The sequence below is a fragment of the Scatophagus argus genome, chromosome 6, assembly GCF_020382885.2.
Source record: "Scatophagus argus isolate fScaArg1 chromosome 6, fScaArg1.pri, whole genome shotgun sequence".
NCBI classification, from domain to species: Eukaryota; Metazoa; Chordata; class Actinopteri; family Scatophagidae; genus Scatophagus; species Scatophagus argus.
Genome location: NC_058498.1, coordinates 2,850,792 through 2,866,873, shown reverse-complemented (window position 1 = coordinate 2,866,873; position 16,082 = coordinate 2,850,792). Strand labels below are relative to the sequence as shown.

General features: G+C 41.1%; 1 protein-coding gene across 2 annotated transcripts in view; it reads left to right on the top strand.

Annotated features, from left to right (window-relative positions):
* The window catches only part of brinp3a.1 (bone morphogenetic protein/retinoic acid inducible neural-specific 3a, tandem duplicate 1), a 46,253-nt gene extending 37,786 nt beyond the window's left edge, over positions 1–8,467 (top strand). For both annotated transcript variants that reach the window (XM_046392418.1, XM_046392416.1), the window contains exons 7-8: positions 137–359; positions 6,543–8,467. In XM_046392418.1, the coding sequence (XP_046248374.1) occupies positions 137–359; positions 6,543–7,659 (1,340 nt within the window). In that variant the 3' untranslated portion in view covers positions 7,660–8,467. The remainder of the gene's footprint in view (positions 1–136; positions 360–6,542) is intronic.
* Positions 8,468–16,082: the final 7,615 nt, after the last annotated feature.

Sequence of the window (16,082 nt, the reverse complement as noted above, 5' to 3'; positions counted from 1 at the left end):
CCCTGCAGCTCTTGAGCCCATGTGGCCTCTGCAAAGTTTTTCTTTCATTTGGTCTGACTAAATTAAGTTTGGCCCGTGTTGGAGGAGAAAAAAGAGTCTGCTCAGCTCTCATCTCGTCTTTGTCCCTGCCTTGCAGATGAGTTTCAGAATTTCGTCCGGAGGCTTCCCATCTTCTATGCTCTGAACGCATCTGCCATTCAGTACTTCTGGAAGATGGAGCCAAACATTCTCCAGCGCTACAAACAGCTGGAGCTTAGCACCCAGCAGCTCGTGAGCAAAGCACGACGGATCGTCAGCAAGCTCTTCACCCTCAGCAAGAGGTGTCGAACTCAGCCCAAAATTATCCTGCTGAGGGAGAGGTGAGAAGCTGTTAAGTATTCCTGCTGACCTTTTTGTTGATACGGATGTGGAAAAGTCTGTGTGTGTGCGTGTGTGTGAAAATAAGCAGAAATTCCAAAGCCCGCAGCTACATCACAAGTCCTTTCAAGCACACCGTGAACGGCAGTGCTCATTTATTTTCCTCAGCTCACTCTGTGCGCAGTGCTTTGTTATACCCCCAACTAGGCATTATGCTAATAATACACACAATGTATTAGTGCTTTGATATTCAGCTGTGGTCCTCCTGAAGTGAGCTATAGTGTCACACCTGATGACTCGGCTCGCACAGCCCAGGTCTCCTTTACATCCAGGAAATCAAAGCTATCCTCCTGTGAAATTAAACTTTGCAGTGTTTTAAAAGAATATGCTAAGTTTGGGAGATGTTCATGTTGGTTAACTAGTCCGTGATAAAATGGTAGACAAAAAACGCTTTCCACGTCTCTTCAGATCATCATCCTCATCATTCGTCCTGGTGTAGAAAAAAAGTCAGTCATATCATCTGCAGATTCTGAGGTTTTGAAATAGAAATGTGATCAAGTCAGCCAGGTTTATTTTAGGAGCTATTTCAGGTGAGAAACCAAATAATCATCCTCTGCAATGTGATTTTTAGCTGGAGCTACGGTCTCCTGTCGCCCACCACCACTTCCTGTTAAATAAGGGGATATAATCCCTTTTCATTGCAACAGTACATTATTCATTATACCAGCAATTTACCAATCACTTCCAAAATAATATCAGACCATACATACATGCATAAGCTGTACTGCTATTAAGCCCACAGCGACTATAAATTCTACATTTCTGCCTCTTCAGCATAGCAGATACTAAAGTTTTACTATACAGCATAACAGTTAAAGAATGACTGAGCTGGTGCACACATTTTTATGGGATATTTACGAAGGATCTGCAGCCCTTTTTAAGTGCTGTTCAACCAAATTATGTTTCTCCTTATTTACTAACAGACTGCACAGAGATTTTTGCCCAGCGGTAGAACTGAAGAAGAGCAGCATAGCCCAAAAGCAAAGTGAATCTGAAATCTTTCCGTGTTTGGAGGTGCAACATATAGGAGCAGGGAATGGTAATAGAAATAGCTGTTGCACCTGATTCATCATTGTGGACTGACTACAGAGGAATTTGCATCTGAAATTTAGTTTCAGACAAGCAGGAGTGAGATCTGCTGTGCTTTTCAGTGGACACATGTGAAGCCAGAGACTAGAGAGACTACATCCAGGCACAGTGAGAGAGAAACAGAAGCAAATTAAAAGAGGAATTGTAAAGTTACTTCAGCAGAGATCTGAGAGAAAAGACAAAAGATCGACACAGTGACACCCTGTTGTCTTTATCTTTCTGATTCCTGTAGGTTCCTCCTGCCTTTTCTTCTTAACTTTAAATGGCTCACTGCAGCTCACACTCAAGTGCAACATGATTAAAAGAGCCACTTATTGTGATTAAGTAGGCTGTTTTTTTTCCAGAAATAATCACGTTTTAACATCTACCACACTGACAATCCATGACTCAATTAAATCACTGATCTTGGCAGAGCTGACATCAGGTCATTTGGCTTCATATTTACTCACATGTTGCAAATAACCTTTTAATATGGTCTCCATGCTTAAATAATCCGCCCTTTCATTTTCTGTGTGTCATTATTTGTCCCCTGACTGACATTTTTAAGGCAGGTGCTCTTATTTTGTAGGAGGGTAAAGGGTGCGTAATAGATTGGAGGGTCAGCAGGTTAAAATGTGTCTTCAAAACCGGAAAAAAATGTTGCACTTTTTGTTTGTTTTGGACATGGACGATAAGGACACAGCAATGTTTTAGTATCATCACATTCAGCCCGGAGTGACACACGCGTAGCCTTCCTCTGGCAGAATGAAGAAGCACTTCCAGTGTCTCTTCTTCATCCAAGTTCAGCAGCATCAGATTCTACTGAGAAGCACTTTGTAAAATCAAGTGCTGCTGTAGGCTTTGTTAAAACCCAGCAAAATAAAATCAGCAGTGATACAACATTTGTGGCCCTGACAGCAGTTTGCAGCAGTCGATATCCCCCCTAGGAGCTCAACAGCAAAACTACAACAAATGAAATTAGGTTATGAAATAATAAGTGACTTGTAGGATATGTGGAGATGAGTCGATGAAAAGGCACATCCACATGTGCTCTGAATACAGTATTCAATATTTCTCAACACAGATAATAACTGGAGCAGATTTAGGGGAGCAGTAAATGCAGTAATGAGATGAAGTGGGAGTAATGAAAGTACATACTTAAACTGAATACTTTGGATCCTGCTGTGATCTAACCTGGTGCTCTCTAAAGAGAAACAGGAAGAGTCTGCCACTTCATTTTCATATTAATGGGGTTGCCAAGCAGTTGATGCAAAAGATGCAGCCCCACCCAAACGAAATGTTGCACTTTTCTCAATATCAGTGTTTTAAATTGAGATGTGAGATGTAATATGGACGTTCTCCATGCAAAGACCTTAGTGAGTTACAAGTCTGACTTCTGCAAGCTGTATAAAATTCTCAATTCCCTTCTTCAACACTGAAAAACACAATGATTTTCACAATCTGAAAAAATATCACAATCTATGAGCTATACTGCAATCTTTCCCAGACTTGACATAATCAGAGAATTGCACCATAAGATTACAATATATTGTTAGCAAGTCCTTTTCCACACGTGTTGCATTATTTAGAATACCTCGCTAAAGAGCCTTGTGAAGCAAGTGTCCCAGTCAGCATATCCGTCCAGTTGGCTGTCACTCTGTGGGCGTGTTAACGCAGACCCGTTAGTCAGTGAGGTTTTGTGAAGTTTGGAAACACGACTAAGACTAATTTGACTGACAGGTAGACAGTGGACCCCTTCAAGATCAGTTTCGATCTAAAATTGCTAGCTTATGCATAATGAACCCAGTTCAAGGAGAATTTGTTTCCCTTTTTAAAATAAGAAATATTTGTTTGTCTCTGCAGCCATTACTTAAGTACTGAAGCATTATGGTCAGATGAAGAAAATGTGTCACATCCTTTGTCAGCTAACCCTGCAAATCCTTCGCAGACTTTTGACTGTAACTTTCTAGAAAAGACAAAGGACATTATGTTTTGGAATGCAAGGTGTTAGAATAGCACTGATGAAGCAACAACTACATCTTGTCTTTAATGGAAAAAAAACGTTGTGCCTCCTCTTTGGAGGGAAAAGTCAATACTGAATCTGAGGCAGGAGGAGAAAGTTTGTGTGTGGCGTTGATCTGTGTGAAACGAGCTGACAGACAATGAACAGATTGCAGAGTGAACACCCAGGTTCTCTTTGGCCTGTACTGCACGCTGCGTCTTCATGACAGTTTACACGTCCTGCTGACACAATGCGCTTTGTGATGGCGGGACAGCTTCCTCTCTCTTGCTGTGCACAGCCTCCACTCTGGACGTGAGACGTGAGACGTGGACGTGCACAACTGACTCTGAGATTCATAGAAGCTGTTAGGACTGTTAACACATCGATTGCATTTTGACAAAACGTCACCAGATTTTAAATTTAATTTGAGAAAATGTCTTTTGATCTTTTTCTTTCTCTTCCTCCACGTCACCCTCTGCCACACATAATGATGATTCTACACTCCATTGTGATGCTGACATCCCAGCTCTAAGCTCTTGGGTTAAAACTGATTTGGCGCAGACAAACACACACTCCTTTGTATAAATGCGATGATAACATGACTTTTTTGATATTAAAGACTATCCTGGAATTGCCAGACTTATTTTCCAGTGCATATGAGTCCCCCTCAATTTATTTTTCATTTCCAAGGGGCTTTATCAAGAGCTGCAGACCAAAAGGACTGTGGATGCAATTGGATAGACCTACAGTCGATCAGAGCAACTGAAGGTGTGAGACATATACAAGTTAGGGTGGTTATTGTTCTCATTTGAAGCAGGGAAAAAATGGCAGCCTGGTCACAAATGATCTTGTATTAAATCTAAATGCTAGCTCAGATCCAATTCTGGTGCCCATTCTGGCATCGCTCACTGCCAGCAACTCCCATCCTGGGCTTCAAATCTCCTCCTGGCAGTCCAAAGCTCCTGAGCTATCAGTGTAAACACCAGCATTCCCCAGTGCTCTGTGCTTTTAGTCCCGGCCGATTCAACCAAAAACACTGCTAGCTGCATACTGACGAGCTAATGGCAGCTACAGTTCGCACTAACTCTGGAGATTTGCTCTGTTTGTTTGGAGTATGAATTTAACACGTTCCTGCATATTGCCCATTTTAACAATTGCAAGAAAAACTGATATGTTTATGAGGAGTTTGACAACAGAAAGCAACAGCTTCAAACTCTGTTTCATCCTGGGACAAGTCAGCATTTTGGTTGGCCTTTAGAGGGTCAATTATAAATGTAAGACTATTAGACTGTATCTACTTGTTATCATATTGACAAACACTTTGACGAGCTGGCAATTTCTTCAGCCACAGCAAAGCTGGCACCATTTTTGCTGTAACTTTTACAAACATATCCTATTGCGAGGCCTTTTATTTCTTCGTCTCTTGTTGGCTAAGGTTGGCATACTTGGCTCTGTGTTTGGTGTCAAAGTGTGGCTGTACATTGTATTCCTTTGACACCACCACTGCCTTGTTAGAATAAACACAAACATGCATTCACTTTCTCCTCTGTCATTAAATTACATCTGTATCTTTCCTTCAGTGAATCGGTGAGAGTTTTCAGAGTTTCATGTGCGTATCAGTGTAGTATCAGTGTTTGACAGTTAAAATCGGAGTTTCTTCAGTTAACTTGCGTTTATTTCGTTTATTCCATTATTGCTTTCATCTGTTCTCCTTTGGCGACAGTGCTGTGCGTAATCACATGCATTCAACATTTATCATTGTGTCTCACTGAACATTTGTGGAGTGAAAGTGAGAAACAAATGCTCCCATAGTGTTTGTGGGAAATGGCCTTCCAGAAGTGAGGCAGACACTTATTTTGAAAGGCTTGTATATTTGCTCTAAACCTGGTTTGTGAAATTGTGCAAAGAAACTTGGCAGACTTTTAACAGCTTTGATCTAATATTCATCATAAAAGTTAAAATTCCCAGTGCCGCACTGTGCAGCTCAGCTATTATTTAGCCAAACAACTCTTTGAACAAATGTTTTTTTTTTCTTCAGAAATATGCCTTTGAATGTAAATTACTTATACATGCACCATTGTTTCCCCTAAATTAATTTAGCAGCTGCACACGACCACAATAACAAAACTGCTAACTCTGCTAGAGAACAATGGAGGATTCACAAATGTGGCAGATGTGGCACAAAGAAAGTGAAAGACTGATTCACTACATTACAGTCTTGTCATGCAGTCCATCTGCTCCTTTTTTCACAAACAATCTCAGGAATTTTGATTTGTCATTAGAGCGTGTGTCTTAGAATAAATAAAACATTTTACAATTGTCACTTGTATAGCCCGTGTCACTAACTCAAAATTATTGCTTTGGACTGAATCATGTATCAAAAACTCCCCTTTTTAAAGAAATGAAATATTCTGCTTTGAGGTTTATGAAGCAGCGTTCTGAAAGGCCAAGATGACAGCTTTTCTGTGGGGTTTAACATAAAATATTATTTTACCAAAGTTGAATCATTTATGGATTTTGTACATGAGATGGTTTGTCTTAAAGGTTTAAAGCAGATGAGACTGTGTTGGGAAAAAGATGTTAAAGTTATTCCCAGCACCAGTTCAAATGTAACATTACAATGAGAATCGAATTAAAGTTGTTTTGCTGTTGGTTTTATATACCACTGTCGATCGTATAAAGAAATTAGCTCAGTTTGCCGTGCTAAACTTAAATTAAGGGTAAATTTGCGTGTTTATCTTGTGTAAAGTGTATTTCATTTTCACATCAATACACATTTTTTATATTATTAAATCCATACTTGATAGATAAAGAAATCAGTTAACTGGACAGAACAGTGCAAGGACACAGAATAAAAATATGCATTTTTTATTGTCTTCATATACCGGTAGTTCATATTTGGTCCTATGCATTGTCTATTTTACTTACAATATTTACTGCCTTAACATTTCTTTAATTTATGTTTCTCAAGATAGAACATTTTTAGTCAGTATTTCTAATTTTAATATGTAAATGTGTTGCGTAAGTCTCACATACTGCTCTGTCTCTGTTGCAGACCCTTCAGCTACTGGCTGAACTACATCCTCTCGATCATTTACTGCAGTGAGAACAACCACATCGGCTCCTACCTGGAGGAGACCAGGAGCTGCTCCTGCCCCTACGAACACCCTCCCTGTCAGGGTGTGATCCCCTGCACGGTGGGCGAGGGCACCTCCTGCGCCTCCTGCTCCTATGAGAACCGTTCCCGCTGCGCCACATGCAACCAGGGTTACATGTTGAGCCAGGGTGTGTGCCGCAACGAGGTGCCCGACTCCACTGACCACTACATTGGCTTCGAGACGGACCTGCAGGACCTGGAGCTGCGCTACCTTCTGCAGAAACGAGACAACCGCATCAGCATCCACGGGATCTTTGTCAGCAACGATGTCAGGCTGAATAACTGGTTCGACCCGTCATGGAGGAAGAGGATGCTGCTGACTCTGAAGAGTAATAAATACAAGTCAAACCATGTCCATATGCTCCTGGGGATGTCTCTACAGATCTGCCTTACCAAGAACAGCACTCTGGACCCCATGCTGTCTGTCTATATCAATCCTTTTGGGGGAAGCCACTCGGAGAGTTGGATCATGCCCATAGACCAGAATAACTACCCAGACTGGGAGAGGACTAAATTAGACCTTCCCTATGACTGTTATAACTGGACTTTGTCTTTGGGCAACAAGTGGAAAACATTTTTTGAGACGGTCCACTTTTACCTACGGAGCCGAATCAGAGGACCCTCAGCTAATGGGAATGGAACTGTATATTATGAACCGTTGGAGTACCTGGAGCCAGGACGGAATCTAGGCTACATGAAGATCAACAGCATCCAGGTATATGGCTACAGTATGCACTTTGACCCGGAAGCGATCCAGGACTTGATTTTACAACTGGACTACCCATATACTCAGGGATCGCAGGACTCGGCCCTCCTGCAGCTGCTGGAGATCCGGGATCGGGTCAACAGGCTTTCCCCGCCCGGCGCTCAGCCTCTGGATCTCTTCTCCTGTCTGCTGCGACACCGGCTCAAACTGTCCACCACAGACGTTGCCAGGATCCAGGCAGCGCTGCAGACTTTCAGTGCCAAGCAGCCCAACTCGATGGAATACGAAACAACCAAATTATGTAGCTAATAAGTGGGCAGGCAGCCAGGTGCACAGATGGCAGAGCAGTTATCACACAGGCCTGATGATGGTTAAGAGCAATTCTGGAGCCATGCAAAGGGACATTTTGGGGACATTTTCATTGTCGTCACGGATCTCAAGAGTGCATTTGAGATTCTCATGTCAGCTTTTCGTATAAATTTGTACAACATTGTAGAATTTAAGGAGGATTTCACCAGATTTGAGTTTTCACTCCTGATGAAAATAACTTGAACAGTTCATGAGATAAATTTCAAACCGCTAATATGTTGCCAATGTGCTGACGTTTGTAGGTTGCACAAATTGAAGTCACTCACATACGTGAACAAAAGCTTTTGCTGATGAAGTATTACCGAAGCAATGTAATCATCTCACAAGCATCGACATTTCAACACCAGCATGTGTTTTCGTTTGGACTTTGCTCATCAAATTTGTTTTCCAGGTGCAAAAATAATCACAGACCTGTTTTACTGACATGGCTGCACATTTTAATCTGGGACATCCATGAATGGCACTTCATCATTTTCAGCTTTCCGTACAACAATGAACTCATCCCTGTTTTTAAACGCTGCAACACATTTTTGTAAGAAAAGAAAAGAAAAAAACAAACAAGGCGAATAAATGGATGCTGTATTACTCCAGATTTGCAGAGAAACATATGACACCACCATCACAATATATGTTACATGTGCTTTTATTTTTATAATGCTGTTGTTTTGTGAAACAAAAGTTACAAAAACACTGTCTATAAAATGTATAATACAATTTGTTAATACTCTAAATAAAAAACATTTTTATGTGTGGTCTATAGACAGTGTACTTTTCATTCATTTAGTGTAATGTAATGAGTTTTGGGTGTTTCGGTGAGCCTGCAGCCTTTAGTAACATTTATAATAAAATCTGTGCTTTTCCTTCAGCGCACTGTCAAATGTCAGCTTTGGAAAAAACTTCTCTGAAAACCAGTACAACTCCAAGAAGAAACAATGCAAATCGAGTTCCGTATGGTATGTACAGCATATGGCCAAAAGTATTGGGACACTAATAATGGCGTTGCATTGTAAACACACAGACAGCTTTGCAGCTCTAACAGCTTCCACTCTTCTGTGAAGGCTTTCCACAACATGTTGGAGTGTTTCTGTGGGAATTTGTGCCCATTCATGCAGTAGAGCATTTGTGAGGTCACACACTGATGTTGGACCAAAAGGCCTGGCTCACAATCTCCGTTCCAGTTCATCCCAAAGGTGTTGGATGGGGTTGAGGTCAGGGCTCTGTGTGGGCCAGTCAAGTTCTTCCACACCAAACTCATCCAACCATGTCTTTATGGAGCTTTGCTTTGTGCACTGGGGCACAGTCATGCTGGAATAGAAAAGGGCCTTCAACAAACTGTTGCCACAAAGTTGGAAGCATAGCATTGTCCAAAATGTCTTGGTGTGCTGAAGCTTTAAGATTTCCCTTCACTGGAAGTCAGGGGCCGAGTCCAAACCCTGAAAAACAGCCCCGTACCAATACTTTTGTCTGTATAGAGCACGTGTCAAAGATTTGTCCTGTTACTGTACATGCGGGTTCACTGTGGCTGCCATGGAGAGAAGGTCTTGTGAAAAAGGTCTTTTTGTCATCCCTTGGTCATCAACAATTAAGAACCTTCCTCACCCCATAGACTTTAAGAAAATACTGTATAACCTGCTGACTTTTGAACTATTGATCTAATCTGCTGTAAGTAAAATTCCCAGAATTTCCAGTTTCCACAACCTCAAATTGAGGTCCCGAAAAACTTAAAGCCCAAGTCTCTTTAATGTTGTCCAATACGATACTTGCCTGATAAACAATGTGTGTGAAAATGTGACTCCTGCTAACCTCAGCCAACTTCTCGTTCACAAAAGATCATTATCTTTGATCTTTTATTTATATACATTATAGAAAGTGACTCCTGCGATTGACTGGCGACCAGTCCAGGGTGAACCCCGCCTCTCGCCCGTAGTCAGCTGGGATAGGCTCCAGCTTCCCCGCGACCCTGACAGATAAGTGGTATAGAAAATGGATGGATGGATGGATAAAGTGAGTCATAGAAAAGTAGAAAAGTTCTGAGAAACTTGGTTCAAAGCAGAAAGGAAAGTGTCTAATCATGGCATTAAGTGCAACAATTTTAAGAGCTGTATTCAAATCCATTTCATCTGAGAAAAATATGCAGTTCAGCAGCTGAAGATTATTAAGAGCTGCTCCATTCTCATTTTCAAAATTGCATCTCTGAATGACACTTTTGTGCACTTTTCTGAAAGAACATTTAGTAGACAAAAGTCAGAGGGGAAAAAATAAAACTTTGCATCAGTCATGGAAGAGAAAAAGAGAAAAAGAAAGAACCACCAATATCTTTATCTGGATCGTCAAGTCTTCTTCCTTTTACATCAATCGAAGATATGAGACCTCTGAAGAAAAATAAACTTTTCACTCTTCTGATATGATAGCAATATACAGGCCATTTGATATATGTCCAGCATTTTTATATCAGTGTGTCTGACACAAGATACAACCGATCATGTTTGATTTTAAGTTGCACAGCATTACATACGAAGCTGTACAGCAACAGGAAGAGAATTTCTGGGCCTCAGATCTCTTTTGGATTTGTGCTGATGGATGGCTGCTGGAGACAGCAGGAAAGACTCAGCATCAAAGCCCCTCATCTCAGGTGGTTCTCTCACTGGTTTGTAGTCTGTTGTAATTTGCGGGGGTTTATGTCTTACTCCAAGCCGTGAAATAAAAGCATCACACTCCAGGTCCCTCCAGGCCTCTGTGGCTTACATGTATAGGAAGCAGGCTGACTTCTCCACAGGCAGCCATTCTCTTATTCCTCTCTGATGTTTAACCATTTCACCATGATGAAAGCAGTCAATGTGGAAATGCAGGTTCTGAGACTGAAATTGCCCAAAGTATTCCTCAACTCTTGTTTAGACAGCAATGGTGCTTTCTGCCATAAATGTCAGAAAAATGCAAATTGGTCCTTTCTGCAAAAAATGTGGATTGAAAGGGCAGATCAGGTGGAAATTTTCAAGTAGAATTTGAAAGGCTTCTTGACAAAGTTTTCCAGGGTTGTGTTAAGCGACATTACATCAGTGTCAAAAATCTACACAAATCTACACGTTTGTCTTATGAAAAATGCACTTTAATTTTTAATTTGTCAAACAAAAAACCTGCATGTTAAATTGCTGAACACAGAGACAGTATAAAAATGTGCTGATGGATGGAGGAATGGAAGTTGCATTTTGGAAAAGCATTGCTGTTTACTTTACACCGACATGCTGTAACATTAGGGGCTGAGTGGAAAACGTGTATTTTTTTTCTGGTTAAATCAAATCTCATAAGGATCAATGTTTCGTTCATTTATTTTCTCATATCTGAGCCGAACCGCTGTAGCACACTAATACTGTAATTGCACACTACCAGCAGGGAATTTTCCCCTTCCAACATCTAATGGAAGAGAGCGTACGCCCCATCATGCACCAGAGTGTCGGGTGTTTTGCTTTTGTCATTATTTTTCTGCATAGTGATTTGGTTTAAAATTATCCAGGCATTACAACAATCAACAGTGACATCTGTGTGGAATGATTTGCTCTGTGACTGGATGTAACTCAGAGCAAGCCAACACCTTCATATGGATTCACACCAGAAATTTGATATTTTCATTAAACCACAGGTACAAATGGGAACAGGGCGGTTGGCTTGAATCAGATTTGTTCATGTTTAGGCAGGGATCATAATCCATCCCTCAAAACAGAAGAAAAATAAAGATATCAGAGCAGGTGACAGTTTTTATATATGGGACATAAAGGCTGTTAATGGGAGGAATTAACATCAGCGCTGGTGGCAACTAAAGCAAAGTCATTGCCATTAGACAGTCTGTAGAGTCAATTAAAATGATGGCAAAGATGTTTTCGTACCACAAAGAATTTTAAAAAAGACAAGAGTTTCTTTGACTCTTTGCTGCTTTGTTGATAAGGACTATCTCCAGCCTCTCAAACCGATCATCACACACTCGGACTGAAGCTCACTGATGGACACTCTGTGATATGAAGTCTGTCGCGTTTCTGTCTGCACTGAGGGGAGTCCGATTTTGGCCTTGAGATGAAAACAGAAATGAGGAGCATTTAGCTTGGCAGCCAGTACACACTCATCCCTTCACTTCAAACCAACAGACAGTTCAAGACGCCTTTAATAGGTGAACAGATTTTTGATTAACCATTGTTAGACATTCTTTATTTTGATTTTTATTTGTGTCCTTGTTTTCTCAAAGAAATGACACACACGACACATGATTACAAAGAAATACTGCCCCTATTTTCATGTATGATCATTTACTAGGTTAAAAATACATAATACAACAGGTGATTTCAACAATCAAAACGTGAAGAGAAAATGATGCCACCTCATTAAAACTAATGCCAGGATCACTTGCATGTGCAGCTTCACTCAGTGGAGCAGCGCAGTCAAATCTGATGCCCAATCACCGTGCAGTTTTGAGAAGCCAGCAAAGCTGTGGTGGCATTTAATGAGAAAATCTGTTTTATCCTGTGGTGATAGCATTCATTGTGTTCCAAGGTTCCGGGCTTCACAATCAGTCAGTTTCACTCAGCCCACTTGCTTAAGAGTACTGACAGCTGCTTTTTACAGTCCTCAACGAACAATTCATCCACCACTTGGAATGGATGATTACAAGTATAAGATGAGCTGAATGCAAGACTTCTGAGTTTAATACACTTTTTTTGGTCATGTGCAGAGTGTTTTTAAATGTCTGCGTCATCTGGATTTGCCTCCGTGCTTCTTTTCCCAAAGAAAAAAAACAGGAAATTAAAGGGCTGTTCTTGTTAACTTCAAGGTTCCCTGTGGCGTGTATGACCTATACTGGCAGTACAGAGCCATATTTCTTTGAGGGTCCTTATTTGTTTATCTATTACACCTTCCTGCCAATGGTTTGACACTATTCCACTAATCTACAGGGGGCTGACATTTGCCAAGAAATGCAAGGAAGAAGACTGCAAGCTAGTAAACATGGACATGAACTACACTGGACTGAGCTTTAAATCCAAAGTGCAGTAACCACAGGTGTGGACTCGAGTCCCATGACTTGGCCTTGAGTCAGACTCAGTGTATACATTTGTCAACTTTAGACTCAACATGACAAAAACAAAAAAGACTTGAACAATCTTGAACAGTAACACTTGATACCTTCCTCCCCAGTCCAAAGGCAGACAAAGGAGTGAAACATTACTAATTAATTTCAAGTCATTTTTCATCAAGGTAACAGTGTGTTTCATTTCCTTGCCTGCTGCTATAACTTCAGAGAGTCAGGAAGTGAGGAAACATGATGTGAGAAAAACTTAAATACATGTTCTCATCTGCAAACATTGCTGCCTGATCAGATTTGAATTAGCAAAGACAACAAGTCCCAGATCCCAGCATACATCATTTTATCTTTCTTTCTTTCTTTTTAATTGACTGACCCCTAACAGCAGAGCTGCATACTGTGCATGAGTTTAATTCCAAAGCGTGATGTTCACATTCCAAAGCTGCCATGTGCTGTAATCAACCCAAATCCCTGAAAAATATCAGGATTTGTAGGAACTGTAACGACTGCAGAAATGTTGATTTTAAAGTCGAATTTTCAACCTCAACCACAAAGTAACTTTTCAGACCACAGCGCACTGTTGAACTAAAAACTTCTGCTGGTTTGGTAGCCTCTTTTATCATGTTTGAAAAGGTTTATATCTACATCTTATTACAACTTAAACATGGCCATAATTTTTCTTTCAGTGATGTGCTTACAGCTCTCAAGTAGCACCATTTCCCTGCTCAAGGGACAGATGTTCTGTGATTTGAGAAACAAAATATTTCCGCAATCAGCGTGTGATGCTTTGCTTTTATTGTTCAGCACTGTGTTGTGTTGTCTCACCCCAGCTTAGTCCTAGCTGCGGTTCCCCACAGAGCCATCTGTGTATGGCTCTTTGAAAATGTACTTCATAGTTCAGCACACAAGCTGCAATCAGACACAATTCCCAAAGTGACCTCGAGAGTCGCAGCCCTCTCTCCAGCAGAAAGAAAACACTCATGCAAACTCATAATGCCTTAATAGTGGCACTAAAACATAATGTTAAAGGATGGAAGTGAAAGAGTGCCTTCTGCACAGAATGTGGTGGGTGAAGGTGACAATATTATCATCCTCTCAATGCCAGATCCTGAGAGAAATCACTCCCCCAGAAACTTGAAGTAGGCGGTGAGACTTGCACTACCCTGACTTTAAAAAGAACTCAAATGAAAGGACGAGAGTTCAGCTCATATCATAATAAACATCTGAGACGTGAAGGATCTTTGAAGGTTATTGACATTCATATGGCCTACCTACAGTGTGCTTGAGCTGAATATTTTGAGAACAAATGTTTTTGGGTATAAGTTATTTTTATGCACATTATGCCTCTTTGCCAGAGGGGGCAAGTGAATCTAATTTAGAGGCAATAAAACTAAATTAATGGACTACAAGCATCAGAGCACATAAAGAACTAATTCCATCTGAAAGTAACATTAACACAGAGAATGTGTAATTGCGAAAGGGGTCTATAAAAATAGTGATTTGGTTGGCCAAATGCAAATGTGTCCCTCAATCAACTCAGTCAACTTCTGCTCAGGCGTGACATGCAAACTGGATACAAAGCAAGTCAACAGATTTCAGTTTTAGAATCCCTCAGTCCAACTGTGGACGTGGAAACAGTTTACAGAATTACTTACTGCAGACATCCCTCCAGTTACAGCCATGCCGTGTTCATCCTGTCCGGTTGGTTGCCCTTAAAGCTGCTGGGTGAAAGGTGTTGCTCGCAGAGATGGACCCACAGAGAGCCGTCAGCTCGACAGATCATTTAAACCTCTTTCAGCTCATAGTTTTGGTTTTTCGGCTCGGAAGCTCTCCTCTTGCCAACCTCTTCCAGTTTTTGGCTAACAAGATAAAACAAACACAAACTAATGTTTTGAGTTGCTACAAGCGAAATCAGAGGTTTTGTGAATGAGAGAGCATCAAAAAGTGTAACGTGTAAAAAGCCATCTGCTCGCCACCATTTTAGCTGCAATAGGCTGATCTTGGAACAGCATGTTGTATGCTGTATAGACCGTAAAGCCCCTTGAGGCAAATTGTTGATGTGACACTGAGTCCGGTTTTGCTAACTGTTCAGAAAATAACTGTTTCCAAGTCAAGCAGTATTTCAGTATTTACATGTAAAAGTCCTTCTCCTCTATTCTTGTACCTTCCTTTTTCTGACTCATAATACATATGACGACATACACCTAACTTTAATCCCGTCAAATAAGATAAGTCTATGGTTCAGCCAGCTAATTTCTCCCAGTGGCTAGTAGGCTTAGATGTAGCTTCTAGTGAAGCCTTATCATGGAATTGTTTGTATGGATGTCAGTTGGCAAAACTTTTCATACAAACATTTTTCCATTTCCAAAGTTGTTCTGTTTATTTATTTATTTGTTTTCTTATTCCACCTCCTTATCCTGTCGGTGAAGCAGGTGTGGGTGAAAGTTTCGTTCTCCAGAGACTCCATGCTCACTATCACGCCCACATTTGAGCATCCATCCATCCATTTTCTATACCGCTTATCCGTCAGGGTCGCGGGGGGGCTGGAGCCTATCCCAGCTGACTACGGGCGAGAGGCGGGGTTCACCCTGGACTGGTCGCCAGTCAATTGCAGGGCCAACACACAAAGACAGACAACCACACACTCTCACACTCACACCTAGGGGCAATTTAGAGTAGCCAATTAACCTAATGTGTATGTTTTTGGTATTGTGGGAGGAAGCCGGAGTACCCGGAGAAAACCCACGCAGGCACAGGGAGAACATGCAAACTCCACATAGAAGGGCCCAGACCGGGATTCGAACCTGGAACCCTCTTGCTATGAGGCGACAGTGCTAACCACTGCACCACCGTGCCGCCCCACATTTGAGCAATTAATTCAAATTTCTGAACAAATTTCTCACCCGAAATTCTATTCACATTTTCTGTCCCTAAAACTGATCATGCCAGGCAAGTTAAAGAACTGGGTTTTAAATATATATAGCTGTATATGCTCCCCTGCAATTAGCCGACTGATGTGCCCTTAACCCCGAATTTGCTCCGTGGGCGCTTGATTGGTGCAGCCCACTGCTCCTGTGTGTTTCACTGCATGTTGCATGTGTGTGTTTCAATCAGTGATGGGTTAAAGGAGGAGGAGAAGTAATTTCCCAGTTTGGGATTAATAAAGTAAATAAAATTTAAAAAAAATTAAAAAAAAAACCTCTTGTTTTTATAGCTGCTTTGGATTAAAGAAAGCTGATAACACACTTGTCTGGAGTAACATTTGTCAGACTTTTAAAAGAGGTTTAGAACCTCTGAT